This window comes from Budorcas taxicolor, chromosome 11 (assembly GCF_023091745.1).
Source record: "Budorcas taxicolor isolate Tak-1 chromosome 11, Takin1.1, whole genome shotgun sequence".
Lineage (NCBI taxonomy): Eukaryota > Metazoa > Chordata > Mammalia > Artiodactyla > Bovidae > Budorcas > Budorcas taxicolor.
Genome location: NC_068920.1, coordinates 61,823,179 through 61,837,214, shown reverse-complemented (window position 1 = coordinate 61,837,214; position 14,036 = coordinate 61,823,179). Strand labels below are relative to the sequence as shown.

The 14,036-nt window shown below is 44.9% G+C and overlaps 1 protein-coding gene across 1 annotated transcript; it reads right to left on the bottom strand.

Annotated features, from left to right (window-relative positions):
* Positions 1-4,271: 4,271 nt before the first annotated feature.
* ZNF2 (zinc finger protein 2) lies at positions 4,272-9,791 on the bottom strand. Its single transcript, XM_052648330.1, has 4 exons — positions 9,762-9,791; positions 8,185-8,311; positions 6,509-6,622; positions 4,272-6,012 (listed from the first exon to the last, which is right to left on the bottom strand). Exons 1-4 carry the CDS (start codon positions 9,789-9,791, stop codon positions 5,072-5,074), a joined length of 1,212 nt encoding a protein of 403 aa, XP_052504290.1. The 3' UTR covers positions 4,272-5,071.
* Between the last annotated feature and the right edge of the window lie 4,245 nt (positions 9,792-14,036).

Here is a 14,036-nt window from a genome sequence, read left to right as displayed (position 1 = left end):
ATATCTCTTATCTGCTGAGTGACAGTCAAAATAAACGCTGAGTCCCGCCTACGTCAATCCCTGCCTCACTTAATGAGTCATTCCTGTTCTATTCCAGGTTTACAGGATGAAAGACTAGTTAAATTCTTTTTGGATACTGGCTTTCTCAGAAAAGCAATAGGCCATGTGGAAAAAAAATCCAGGAAACTAAACAAATCCTGCGACTTCTCAAATCCTCACTTTCCCCATCTGCCAAATGGGTCCGTTTGGATATTCTCCTTCCTCTACAACAGCCTTACGGGGCTCCTGTGAGAACAAATGTCATTATCAAAAAGCCAAATGTTCAGATCTGTCGATTTTGTGGGCAAAGAAGGCATACATCAACTTAGAGACGGCAGGGCACCCGAAAGACCGGGAGGGCAATGCAGGTCGGGGCCTTAAACCCCAAAGTGAGATCAACTCGTAGGAGACGTTCTGTGCGTTCTTACTGAGCCTGCCCCAGCCAGAGGGCAGCCTTTCTCCTTTTTTCTCTCCAGCAGGCGGCATCCCTCTGAAATCCTCACCTCTGCCCTTCGGCTCCACGGTGACTCCCTCCACGCTAGCGCTGGTGACGACTGCGGGAAAAGGGAGCAGGGAAGCCGCGAGGGGCCTGGGGTCCACCGCGCCGGTCCACCTAGAGGCCCGGGAACGCTCGCGCGACCCTCGCTGGGCAGCTCGGCGCCCTCCACCCCGGGGCCTTCCCCGGCCCTCCTTCGGGGCACTCAGACTCAAGAGAACACGCACTCAGTCCTCCTGGACCCCAGGCTCGACCTCATGAACAACACTGAGTAAGCTCGGCGGGCGACAAAGGCATCTAGGAGCCTGCGGGGCTGAGTCGCGCCCGCCCGAACTCGCTGCTGAACTACAATTCCCAGAATCCTCCGCAGGGCGCGGCGCGCATTACCGGATGCTGCTTCCCAGAGGACCCTGCGGGCCGCTGGCCAGGCTACATTCTGCGCTCGGGGTTGGGCATCCGTGGAGCCTCGGGGCTGTGCTGGGTCTCTAGAGGTGCTCAGCCCCTCGGAGAGCTCGTTCCTGGACGCCACAGGGGCCGCCGCTTCCTCAGTGCCTACTCTGGGCTCCGACCCCGGAGGACGTGCTCTGCCGAGCCAAAACCCGGCTCGAGAGGGACATTCGCTCCGCAACTGTAACTGGCAGAGGGCGCCATCCACCCACCAGCATTTCTCTCTGACCTCTGTGCTCCGTCGGAGGGTAGGCGCCCGCATCCCAACGGCTGTTCACTCCACTCCGTCGCTTCCCCTCTACAGCGCCTCCACACCATTGCGGCTTGGGGTGGGGGTGGGGTGGAGACAGATTACCTCAAGTAACCAGGCAGCACCTTGGAATAAGGAAAAGTAGAATCTCAAAAATTAGATCTTGGTCTCACAAAACAGCAGAGTGGAGTTGGAATCGCTTGGTCCCCAGTGAGTCCTCATTGTTTTAAGGGTGGATTGACCTTGAGTTCTCCTAAATTTATTAGATTTCCTAAATTTAAATTTGAGGGTCACTGTTGCCTTCTAGTCTATCTTTGTGTTTAGCACAACATCGTTCCAATAAAGCATCCCTGTCTTCCTTAAGAAGCTTCAGTGCCATCAGAGGCCAGTAACTTTGACGTGAAAGTTGATATTAAGAGAGGGAACCAGTGAATCACCATGGAAGAGGGAAAAACTGGAAAGGATCACCTCAGCTCAACATGGGCCACTTCAACTACTTTCTGCTTTTTTACCATAGAAGTCCCGCCTGAGTAGCAGAGACCACTTAGGAATTTAACACACACAGCTGTTTTTCTCTTCGACTTCTTGAGGAATCACGATTCTGGCTTTATCAACATGTTACCTAGTGACTGGCACCTGGTAACCTTGCTCTCCAGCTCCTCCTCACTTCTGGTTATTCATATGAGTTGTGGGGGTAAATGTATTCTTAGTAGCACAGGCCTGGGGGTGAGTGAGGGAGTGAGTGCTGCAGAGCTCAGAAGCTGGCCAACCTGGCCATCCTGGCATCCCAGATAAATTTCTGGGATTAGTAGTCCCACCAGTTATCTGCCCCAGGCTTTGCTGCACAGGTTTGCTCTACCATATTCACTTCATCTCAGAGTTCATCCTTTTCTTTGAAGAGGTGATTCCTGGAGTGCTTCTGGTAATATGTATGGTAAGTTTTCAGTTGTCTCTTAAAACTTAGGGCTTATTTAAGCACCAGAGAAATTATTTCTTCAAAACCACTTTTAAAATCTTAGGCTAAAACCCTACGAACACTACAAAATCTTTTGCCTTATATGCTCAGAATGCCAATTTCTGATTCCGAGATTTGCTCTTATTAGTGGCCATCTGGTGAAGCTAAAACCTCAAAATGGAAAGCCTCCAATACTCCATGTCTTACTGGGAGGTATCAGTTAAGAGCTAAATGGCCCTTTCCTCAGAATTGTTGGCAGGAGATGGAAAGGTACTTTACCTTTTAAAAATGCTCTGCACATCTCCCAAGTTTTAAAAGGTAACAAAAGGAGAACTGCTGAATTTATGTTCCCACTCTGTTTCAATGATCACTTTACCCAAATGTCGATTAGAATTCTGAATTCATTCTTGTCTAATCTTGCTGACAATGGCAGAGCATCTTAGGGAAATACTGGACCTTCAGCTTACTTTTAACAAGGCAATAAAGATTCAGAACTCTCAGAGACAGTCACCAGCCAAAAGTTTGGCAGTAGTTCCTTTTATTTTCTACTTGACATTATTAAATAATAGCACATATTATCCACTCCAACAGATTCTGCACTCTGGTTTTAACTCAAGTTGCTTTGAAAGTCTGCATGTGAAAAGTCTTCCCTGCTGCTCATCTGCTTTAAGACAGGTAGACCAGTAGGGTTGAGCAGATTAGGGAAGGGTCTGTTTGGCAATCCAGTTTCTTGAACTAGATTTCAACTCCCAGGGAGAAATGGATCTTGGTCCATTAGGGTTCATGCAGGGTAGCTACATTCCAGACAGTGTTTCAGAATCAGGTCTTCTGGGCTTCACCTTAAGTAAACAGAAAGGGAATGCAGATGCCTGGAGTCAAAGTTGCCTGGTGCCTCCCCTTCAAGAAAATAAAAATATAGGGCAGGGCCTAGGAAATAGAGCTTCCCTGGTGGCTCAGTGGTAAAGACTCCCCCTGCAGTGCAGGAGACATGGGTTCTATATCTGGGTTGGGAAGATCCCCTGGAGAAGGAAATGGCAACCCAGTGCAGTATTCTTGCCTGGGAAATCCCATGGACAGAGGAGCCTGGCGGGCTACAGTCCATGGGGTCAAAAGAGTCAGACATGACTTAGTGACTAAACAACAGGGAACAGAAGGATCTGGGAAGTCAGGGCTTCAAGTTGAGTAATGCAGAATCATATCAGTGCAGACTTTAAATATTCAGAGACACCTTCATTAAACAGGGAGCTATTTTAGGTCTTGAATAAGGCAATGGTGGGCAGGAAGGGGTCACTTGGAAAGGCTGACCTAACAGTGATATGGAAAGATGTAACCTGTGACAGGGGCTGTTGATATTAACCAATTACTGAGGTGCCTGTTGACCTTCTAGCCTTTTGGTGCTGGGTTCTGATTTATGAGATATAAGTGATGGCCCTTAAAAATATCCCAGAATATACCCCATGATGACATTGGAGGCTACTGCTGCTAAGTCGCTTCAGTCGTGTCTGACTCTGTGCAACCCCACAGACGGTGGCCTACCAGGCTCCCCCCTCCCTGGCATTCTCCAGGCAAGAACACTGGAGTGGGTTGCCATTGCCTTCTCCAATGCATGAAAGTGAAAAGTGACAGTGAAGTTGCTCAGTTGTGTCTGACTCTTTGCAACCCCATGGACTGCAGCCTACCAGGCTCCTCCGCCCATGGGATTTTTCAGGCGAGAGTACTGGAGTGGGGTGCCATTGCCTTCTCTGGACATTGGAGGCAACATATTCTAAATGATGAAGGTGAGGAAGAAAGACTGACTCACATCTGATTTTATGTGAGAAATGAATCTTGGTTTATTTGGGGTTTGCCTATTATTGGGCCATAGCTTGATATCCCCCTCCTCAATAAACAGGAGGAAAGAATTCAGATCAGGGAGTGACGACTACAGTAATAGAAGCCCAAGATGACAAAAGTACAGGTGAGACAAATTCAGAGAAAGGCTGTGACTCTAAGAGGTGTTTTAAATAGAATTTGGTAGTCAAAAAGTTATTAATTCAGATAAATATTTATTGAGCACCTATTATTTGCAAGGCACTGTGTGAGATACAAAGACATATGTCATGTCTCTGCTTACAATCTAGTTGAGGAGATAATACACATACATAAATTATAAAGCAAACCTTATAGCCTTATAGTAAAGAGATTTTGAAGGAAGACCTGTATTCAAGACCTGACTTTCCTTGTACTAGCTGTTACGTTGGACAAGTTATTTAATCTCTTTAAACGTCAGTTTGTTCATCTGTAAATTGTGGGGAGTAACAGTACCTACTTCAAAGGGTTGTTGAAAGGACCAAATAATTTACTTCTTGCAAAACTCTCAGCTGAGTGCTTAATCCATAATAAGCGCTCAATAAGTGCTAGCTACTAGTAGTAGTATTAAGAGATCTAGATGATGGGACACAACAGGACAAGGTCAGTGCCCAAAATCCTCTGAGAGAGGGACTAACGGTTATAAAAAAAAGAACTTCTGGAAACAACAGTGCTGCTCTGACATAAACGGTGCCTTTCCTGTCCAGCTGTGGCCTCCAGTTATATAAAGTGCAGAGATGCCTGGGGCTTTGGACAAGAGGTTTGTCTGAGGACTGCCTCCTAACCTTTGTCCCTAGTGTCTGACAAATGTCTTCAGAATGCTGACTCTTTAAAGTCACATCCTAATTTCTGGCATCCCACATCACCTCTGTAACACAGTGGATGGACAGTGTTTCTTCAAACACTGTGGCTGCAGAGAGGCAGAAAAAGGAGAGGGGTAGCCAGCATAGGTGTGATGACCAGGTGATGGATTTAAGAGGGGGAAGACCTATCTTGAGTTTTCGTGGAGATCCTTGGACTAAAGCTTTCGCCCCACTCAGTCTATTCCCTGTTTGGCATAACGCCGTTGATGCTGAATAACTGATGATTTAGAACTGAAGACTTTCCCACACACGCTGCATTCAAACGGCTTCTCTCCTGTGTGAACTCTCTGGTGTCGGGTGAGCCGGCACCTCTGGCTGAAGGCTTTCCCACATTCGCTGCATTCGTATGGCTTGTCTCCAGTGTGAATCTTCTGGTGCTGAGTCAGGGAGGAGCGGTCAAAGAAAGCCTTCCCACACTCGCTGCACTGGTAGCGAGGCTCTCCAGCATGGGCTTTCTGATGTCTGTTCAGTGACGAGACCCCATAGAAGGCTTTCCCACACTCATTACATTCATATGGCTTCCGGCCTGTGTGGATTAGCTGGTGTCGCGTAAGAATACTTTTCTGGCTAAAGGCTTTCCCGCACTGGTTACATTCATAAGGACTTTCTCCAGTATGGATTCTCTGGTGGCGGGTAAGGGATGAGCGGTCAAAGAAGGCTTTTCCACACTCGCTGCATTTGAAGGGTTTCTCTCCAGTATGAATTCGCTGATGTACGGTCAGCATCAGGTGTCTACTGAGACTGCTCCTGTGGCTGAAGGCTTTCCCACACTCGGGACAGTCATAGGGCTTCTCACCAGTGTGAGTCCTCTGATGGCGAATGAGGGAGGAGTGGTCAAAAAAGGTCTTCCCACAGTTGCTGCATTCCTGGTCTCTCTCTTTAGTGAGAAATTTCTTGGGAGGGGTTGCCCTGTGCTGCAGGCTTTCTTCCAGAGAAGGGGGTTTCTTGCAGGCCTCAACTGTAGGGCTTTCCTTCTCTGTTCCCAACCTGCCATCCAGTACATAAACTTCAAATTTAGGAGATGGAGGACCTTTTCTTCCAAGCTTTTCCTTCAGTGATCCTTCTGATTTTCCTTCTTCTGAAGCACCTTGAATCTCAGGCTTAGTCTCCCAATCTGGAATGGATAGAAAATACAGATGCATGTTTCTTTCCTGGGTTAGGAAATGTTAGCACAGAAAGGACGGATACTGTGATAAATCTGAAAAGTAATGACAGTCACTTTGCTTGCTTCCACAAATAGTATTGCACTCTAGGGAGAAACCAAGACATGGGACTGAAACAAGGTATAGAACTGGTAGTGAAAAATCTCAAAAAAGAGGAGAATTTCCATCAGGAAAGAGCCAGATTAATTAGGAGTGTCAGCTAAGTGGAGGGGTTTGAATGGACAACATGACAGGTCTGAAAAAGTAAACATTTGGTGAATGAAGGTGAACAATACTTTAAGGTATAGACGGGGAAAAAAGAAAACTTGTGGGTGACAGAGAATAAAAAATATACGAGAAGACTTGAATTTGAGGAAAAATATGATACTCAATACTCCCTCCCACATGCACCCAAATACCAAACACAAAGCAAAACAAAACTCTCCTGCCCAGTTCATACTCGATTACCTAGAGAGACATTCTCTGCACCTTCTTTTCCCTCAGATTCATGAAACTCCACTAGCCAAGGCTTGTCCCCTCTCTTCAACTGAAAAATCACATCAGGTCCGGGTATTGGAAGTCCTGCTTGTGGAGAAAGAAACAAGCCAGGTGGTCATATGTGATGAAAATACACAACGATTCCAAAGCAAATTCCAGTATTTCAGAGAGAAAATGCAAAAGGCAGGAAGTGCACATGAGGTATGCAGAAGTGCAGGAACCTCTGAATGGAGGGCAAGACTAAGGTTCTAAAAGGGAACAAGTGGCATCTAGTCAGAGTGGATAGACTCTATTTGAATTAATGTGTTTATTCTTCCCCCATGAAGTGACTGGGATGCTTCTAGCTCTAGCACTGGTAGGATGGCAGGAAGAGTCCTTACCTCAGGGAAGATGAGAATGAAAAAAGATTACCTTGAATAAGAATGTGTAATGTAGGTGCCCATCTTTGCTTATTTATGCTTTAGTACAATTATTTTTGGAGAATAAGAATGTGTAATGTAGGTGCCCATCTTTGCTTATTTATGCTTTAGTACAATTATTTTTGGACACAACTGAGCAACTAACATAAACATATTAAGTATGATTTTACTTAAACAAGTGGATTGTGTTCACTGTAGGAAAACTAGAGGCATAGACAATAAGAAAAAATCACCTTTTGTATTTTGTATTCATTTCTTCCTTTTTTTTTTGCTGTGGACCATTTTTGGTCTTTATTGAACCTGCTACAGTACTGCTTCTGTTTTACATTTCAGTGTTTTGACTTGAGGCATGTGGGATCTTACCCCCCAGACCAGGGATTGAACCGGACTGGGGATTGAACTGGCGCCCTCCGCTTTGGGAGGTGAAACCTTAACCCCTGGACCACCAGGGAAGTCCCTATTTCTTTCTTTCTATTCACTTTAATACAGAAAGATACCTATAGATACATTTTGTTAAAAACTGAGTAACACAATTACATCTCAATTTTTTGGGGGAAAAAAACTACTGGAGAGCATTATTTGGAAAATAAGGCTACCCCATCTAAAATAATTTCTATTTGATTTATTTTGATATCTACAAGTTGATAATTTCTAAATCCATCATGACTTATTGTATGTAATACATGCCAGACCCTTTTATATGTAAAAGATCATTTTAGGCAGAAGTCTCCCAATTAAAAAACAAAAGTTAAAACTGGAGGCCTTCCCTGGTGGCTCAGATGGTTTAAAAAAATTGGATAATGAAATAATGCTGAATTGTAAACTTGATTTTTTTCACATAATAATAAATTTAAACTATTATTTTAATTAGCACAGCTCTGCCTCACCATTAAAAAGAAAATTTATTTGTGGCTGTGCTGGGTCTGTACTGCTGTGCAGGCTTTTCTCTAGTTGTGGTGAGCCCTCTGTGGTGCATGGCTAGGCTGCTCAGTGAGGGGGGCCTGTGGTTGTCCAGTCTGCTTACAGCTCAAGGACCCCTTGCAGGCTGGGGTTCAGGATTAAGAAAGCCACTGTCACTGTAACTGCTAAGTTACATCCCTCTACTCTTTCATCTTGTCTCTCAGGGTTTCCAACTCAGGTGGGAGAAGAAGAGATGTCAATATATTAGCCTCTCAACTCCACATCAACTCCGTACAGGGTCTACTTCTGGTGGAAAGCTCTCCTTACCCAATGAGACGATGCTCTTGTAGTTCTCCAGCATCACCTCCTTGTAGAGGTCTCTCTGAGTAGGGACCAGACTCCTCCACTCTTCATCTGTGAAGACTACGGCCACATCCTCGAATGTCACTGGGTCCTGGAAACACAATCATGTTCTCCCTTATTCATAATCCTTCTCTTACATGGACCAGACTAAACTGTCATATATGACAACAGCTTGGAGGATGCTGGGGGAGTGGAAAGAAAATGGTTCTGACAAAGAACAGTTTTGAAGCATTTGGGGAAAGTGCCATAAAGCCCTGAGGCATGACTTTTTGGGCATAACCCCACACTACCTTTCTAGCTGAGCCTCGGAGTATCAGGGGCTCTTTTATCAGACTTACAGAAAACTTGGAAGAATAGAACAAAGACCCTTCACCCAGCATCCCCAAATGTTAACATTTTCCACATTGGTTTTATCTTTGTCTCAGAATATACACATTTGCCTATCTTTTCTCCAAACTTCTTTAAAGTAACTTGTAAACATGATGCCTTTTTACTCATTAATGTTTCAGTGTATGTTTTGTAAAAATAAGGATATTCTCTTGTATAATGACAGTATAATTGTAAAAATCAGGAGAGGAGTGATATTATCTAATCTATAAACCTAGTCCAGTTGCACCAACTGTCTTTATGTGAGTGTGTGTACATGCGTGCTTAGTCGCTCAGTCGTGTCCAGCTCTTTGTGACCCCATGGAATGTAGCCTGCCAGGTTCCTCTGTCCATGGAATTTTCCAGGCAAGAATACTGGAGTGGGTGGCCATTTCCTCCTTCAGGGAATCTTCCTGACCCAAGGATCGAACCCAAATCTCCAGCATCTAGCATTGCCAGGCGGATTCTTTACCACTGAGCCATCTGGAAAGCCCTTATGTATGTGTTTGTGTGGACAAATCCTTCAAATAGTGGTGTTGATTAGATCATCTCTAGGCTTTCTCTCAATTCACTCTGATGTTCTTTGATTCTGTAAGTTCCATCTTTATCCCCAAGTCTAAAACCTAGATGAGTTTCCAGAGTGTCTGCAGAGGTTCTAAGCAGAGCTCAGAATTAAAAACTCTCTGCCCTGGGGCAGAAAGGGGGTAAGCTGTGTGTCCCTACCCGCACAAAAACTCTCTCTCTAGGACTATTTCAACCTCACTGGGGTGCTTTATAGTATGTGTCACATTCTCTGCCTAACCCAACACTCCCTGGAATATGGGGGCCTACTTTCAGTCCATTTGTGGATGTAGTAAAGGGAAATCAGAACTAGAAACTGCCTGCTGCTCCACAGACCTTCTCATCAGACCCCTACCATCAGTTTTAATGCAAAATCAGAGTGAAGGCAATGGAGGCTGTGTCCCTGGTGACAGGCTAGCAGGCACATATTCAAGGCAAGAAGGGGTCACTGAAAGATACCAACACAAGTCAAACGGGAAGGAGACATTCCTTACGGAGTCCTTTCTCCACCTGGTTGGGTTTGAGCAAAGAAGCCAAGAAGCCCCAAGACGGAAAGAAAAGTGGTTACATTCTGGAGCCTAACAGTATTTCAGAAACACAAGAGTCTGCCTCACCTGGCATCTCGTTGGAGACACAGCAGCCATTCCCTCCAGCGTGCTCTCCTTGCAGAGAAGAGCTGAGTCCTAATGAGGTAGAGAGGTGGGATGAGAAGCAGGATGTGAGAAAGACCAGTCTCGTTTAGTAGTTTTGTGACCCATGAAGCAAGAAATCTCCACTCACCAGTGAGTTATGTACCCACCCTCATCCTCAACACCCTACACAAAGGGAAAGCAAAGAAAAGCAAGGCCAAGAGCAAGCCCACCCCATCCCAGAAATGGAGTGCAAGGCTGTGCAGAAAACTGTGGTGCTTGTTTTTACCATGATCTTAGAGGTAAAGTTCTATTCCTGGCAGTTCTATTAAGGCTCATATTGTCTTTATAAATTCACATTAAATATTGTTCATCATGGGGCTTCCCAGGTGGTGCTGAAGGAGAAGGAAATGGCACCCCACTCTAGCATTCTTTCCTAGAGAATCCCACGGACAGAGGAGCCTGGCTGGCTATAGTCCACGAGGTTGCAAAGAGTCAGACATGACTGAGCATCTGAGATCAGATCAGATTGTTCATCATGATTAATCAGACGAAAAGTATAAGAAGTTTTATGAATGGCTATATGGGCAAGTCCTGTCAAGGAAACACCTACAGCCTCGTCAAAAGAAAAATACCCCATTCACAGCAACACCCGGTGCTAATGGAGCAACACTGGGGCAGCCACAGCTTGTTCCACATGACCCTGAGTCTCAATCCTGGGGCCATGCTGATTAGGCCACAGGTGGGCAGTCCAGAGGCTGACCCGTGGACTGATTTGTGGTCTGGCTTCAAAAGATGACATCCATCCTCAGGATCGTGAACTAAGAAATACCAGGACCACAAGTTAGATGGGCGAATGCATAACAAGGATCAGTGAATACACTGCCTTGACTGCAGGACAGTACTCGGCAAGCCTCAGACACATCTTTCCCTCTTCCTTCTCAGGACCACACAGTCCCCATGCCCCACTCGTGAATCCCCCAAATGCTTGATTTGACTATGTCTTAATTAGACCCTTTATGTGAGAAACTGAGATATACTCAGTTAACTCAAGTAAAGTTTAATTACAAAGATTCACACAAAGCCTAAAAGGCTTTCACAAAATAAAAGGAACCTAGTTCCACCAGTGGGCAATGAGCTGAAAGTATATCATGAGGGACAGAAGTAGCCATGAGGGTCAGAGGAACCAAAGGTACCAGGAGGCAGAATCCATGAGTATGTGGGGGGCACGGAGTAGAGAACAGGCTGTAATAGACTAACACAAGAAGGTATGTTGGTGGTGAAGCATTGAAAGCAAAGCCCCAAGAATCCCTGGCCCCTGAAACCCTACTTCACCCCAGCATCAGCCTGGACCCCAATTTGCATGTAGACTAACTGTATTTATTCTTAGAATTCCATAAGGCTCTGACCCCACCAGAAGGGCTTCCCTGGTGGCTCAGTTGGTAAAGAATCCGCCTGCAATGTGGGAGACCTGGGTTCGATCCCTGGGTTGGGAAGATCCCTTGGAGAAGGGAAAGCCTACTCACTCCAGTATTCTGGCCTGGAGAATTTGTAATTTCTATCAGGGGCCTTAAAACACATACTTTTGACCCAGCAACTTCTTTGGAGTCTTTCCTAAGGAAAAACATACGCAAAGCTTTTTATTAACTATCATTAACGCTAACCTTTACTGAGTGCCATGTGAGGCAACCTCCTAAGCACTCTATATGTCATCTCATTTAATCTACAGAAGAGCAAAAAAAAAAAAAAAAATTACTTATTTTTGGCTGCACTGGGTCTTGGTTGCAGTGCATGAGCTTTCTCTAGCTGTGGCAAGTGGGGGCTACTCTTATGGTGGAGTATGGGCTTTAGAGCTTGGGCTCAGTAGTTGTGCACAGGCTTAGCTGCCCCATGGCATGTGAAATCTTCCTGAAGCAAGGATTGAACTGGTGTCCCCTGCATTGCAAGGTGGATTCTTAACCAGTGGACCACCAGGGAAGTCCTAGAAGAGCAAAAACTTGAAATATCTTAAGTTTCTAAAATACAGGATTTGATGCCATTGTGTGTATGGTCCAGTTCATACACACAATGGAATACCACTGATATTATCATGTTAATATAGTAATGGTATCATATTAAAATATTATTTTATGATATATTAGTAATAACTAGCATTTACTGAACTTTTGCTACTTACCAGGCACTATGCTAAGTACTTTTTACAAGAACAGTTGAATTGCATGTTCGTAAATTAGTAAGGTAGGTACTGTTTTACAGATTAGGAAATTTAGGCTTTGTAAGAGGCTGAGGCAGAATTTGAACCCAGGAACAGCTAGCACTTTTGAATCTCTACAGTATAATGATTTATTTTCATGAAAAAGATAGCCATGTAAATAACAGACTGATAAACTAGAAAATCCCCAAACACATCCAAGTATGTAGGAAACCTTGATATACGACTGCAGTGGCAACACAAATCTGAAGTGGGGAAAAGATCACTAGGGTAAACTACAAACAACTTGCATGTTCATTGATAGGATAAATTGCAATTTTATATATGTGTGTTTTGAGTATTTACACATTGATTAAGATACATGGCAAACAGAAGATGAAAAAAGCAGAAGCAATGACAGATTTTCTTTTCTTGGGCTCCAAAATCACTCTAGGTGGTGACTGCAGCCATGAAATTAAAAGATGCTTGCTCCTTGCAAGAAAAGCTATGACAAACCTAGGCAGCATATTTAAAAAGCAAAGATATCACTTTGACGACAAAGTCTGCAAAGTCAAAGCTATGCTTTCTCCAGTAGTCATGTATGGGTGGGACAGTTGGACCATAAAGAAGGCTGTGTGTTGTGTGTTAGTCGCTCAGTTGTGCCCCACTCTTTGCGACCCCATGGACTGCAATCCACCAGCTTCCTCTGTCCATGAGATTTTCCAGGCAAGGATACTGGAGTGGGTTGCCATTTCCTTCTCCAGGGGATCTTCCCAACCCAGGGATTGAACCCGGGTCTCTTGCACTGCAGGCAAATTCTTTACCGACTGAGAAGGCTGAGTGCTGGAGAATTGATGCTTTCAAATAGTGGTGCTGGAGAAGACTCTTGAGAGTCCTCTGGACTGCAAGATCAAATCTGTCAATCCTAAAGGAAATCAGTCCTGAATATTCATTGGAAGGACTGATGCTGAAGCTCCAATACCTTAGCCACCTGATTCAAAGAACTGTCTCACTGGAAAAAACCCTGATGCTGAGAAAGATTGAGGGCAGGAGGAGAAGGGAGGCGATAGAGGGTAAGAGGGTTGGATGACATCACTGACTCAATGGACATGAGTTTGAGAGAACTTCAGGAGACAGTGAAGAACAGGAAAGCCTGGTGTGCTGCACTCCATGGGGTCACAGAGTATTGGACAAACCCTGCACACACCTGAAACTGTATGCTTGAAAACTGCCAAGGCATTTATGAGCTCTGATTCCAATAGTCCTCTTCTCGTTATTTCTCTGAAGCTTTTTGACTGTTTTGGCAAGTTTCTCATGCTGCCCAGTGCTCAGACTGTGTACAGTTTTTTTGCTGTCTCGCAGAAAGTCCATGCACACCTGGTACTTAATTTTCCACCTCTACAGAAATGCTTCTTGAGTCCCAATCTCTCTTCCAAACTCATCCTGCATTTCCAAATGACTAAGTATTTCGAGTTAGGCATTCTGTCAGCATCTTAAAACCATCTATCCCTATGCAGTTCCCCACATCAATTCCTTTCCCTGCCCTTACAGTTCTCCTTATTGTTTAGTCAGTAAGTTGAGTCTGATTCTTTGTGACCCCATGGATTATAGTCTGCCAGTCTCCTCTGTCCATGGGATTCTGCAGGCAAGAATACTGGAGTGGGTTGCCATTTTTTCCTCCAGGGGATCTTTCCAACCCAGGGATTGAACCTGCGTCTTCTGTGTTGGCAGGCAGATTCTTTACTGCTGAGTCACAAGGAAGCCCTTACACTTACAGCAGATGTTTTATTATTTTCCCAGGTGCCCCAAATTCAAACTCTCTCCTGGCTCTCTTAACTCCCAAAGTTACCAGGTCCTTCAGACTCTTCTTTTGCAATGTCATTTGTATCTTTCCCTACCACTGACACCATCATAATTCAGGCTCATGACAGCTTGATTCAGGACTATGACCACTACCAAGCATTCCTGACTGGCTCCCTACACTAGTCCCTTCCCCTCTCGAATTATGAATGTGACCTCTAGAATAAAAGCACCAAAATTAGCTTTATTCCTGTCAATCCCCGATCAGC

What these genes read in the sequence shown, in the direction of transcription:
- ZNF2 (XM_052648330.1), bottom strand. Translation starts at nt 9,791, where the DNA reads ATGGCTGCTGTGTCTCCAACGAGATGCCAG. An exon ending in TGTCTCCAACGAGATGCCAG is followed by an intron (nt 8,312 to 9,761) that starts GTGAGGCAGACT and finishes TTGTGTTTCCAG; the next exon opens with GACCCAGTGACATTCGAGGA. An exon ending in CAAGAGCATCGTCTCATTGG is followed by an intron (nt 6,623 to 8,184) that starts GTAAGGAGAGCT and finishes CTCCACAAGCAG; the next exon opens with GACTTCCAATACCCGGACCT.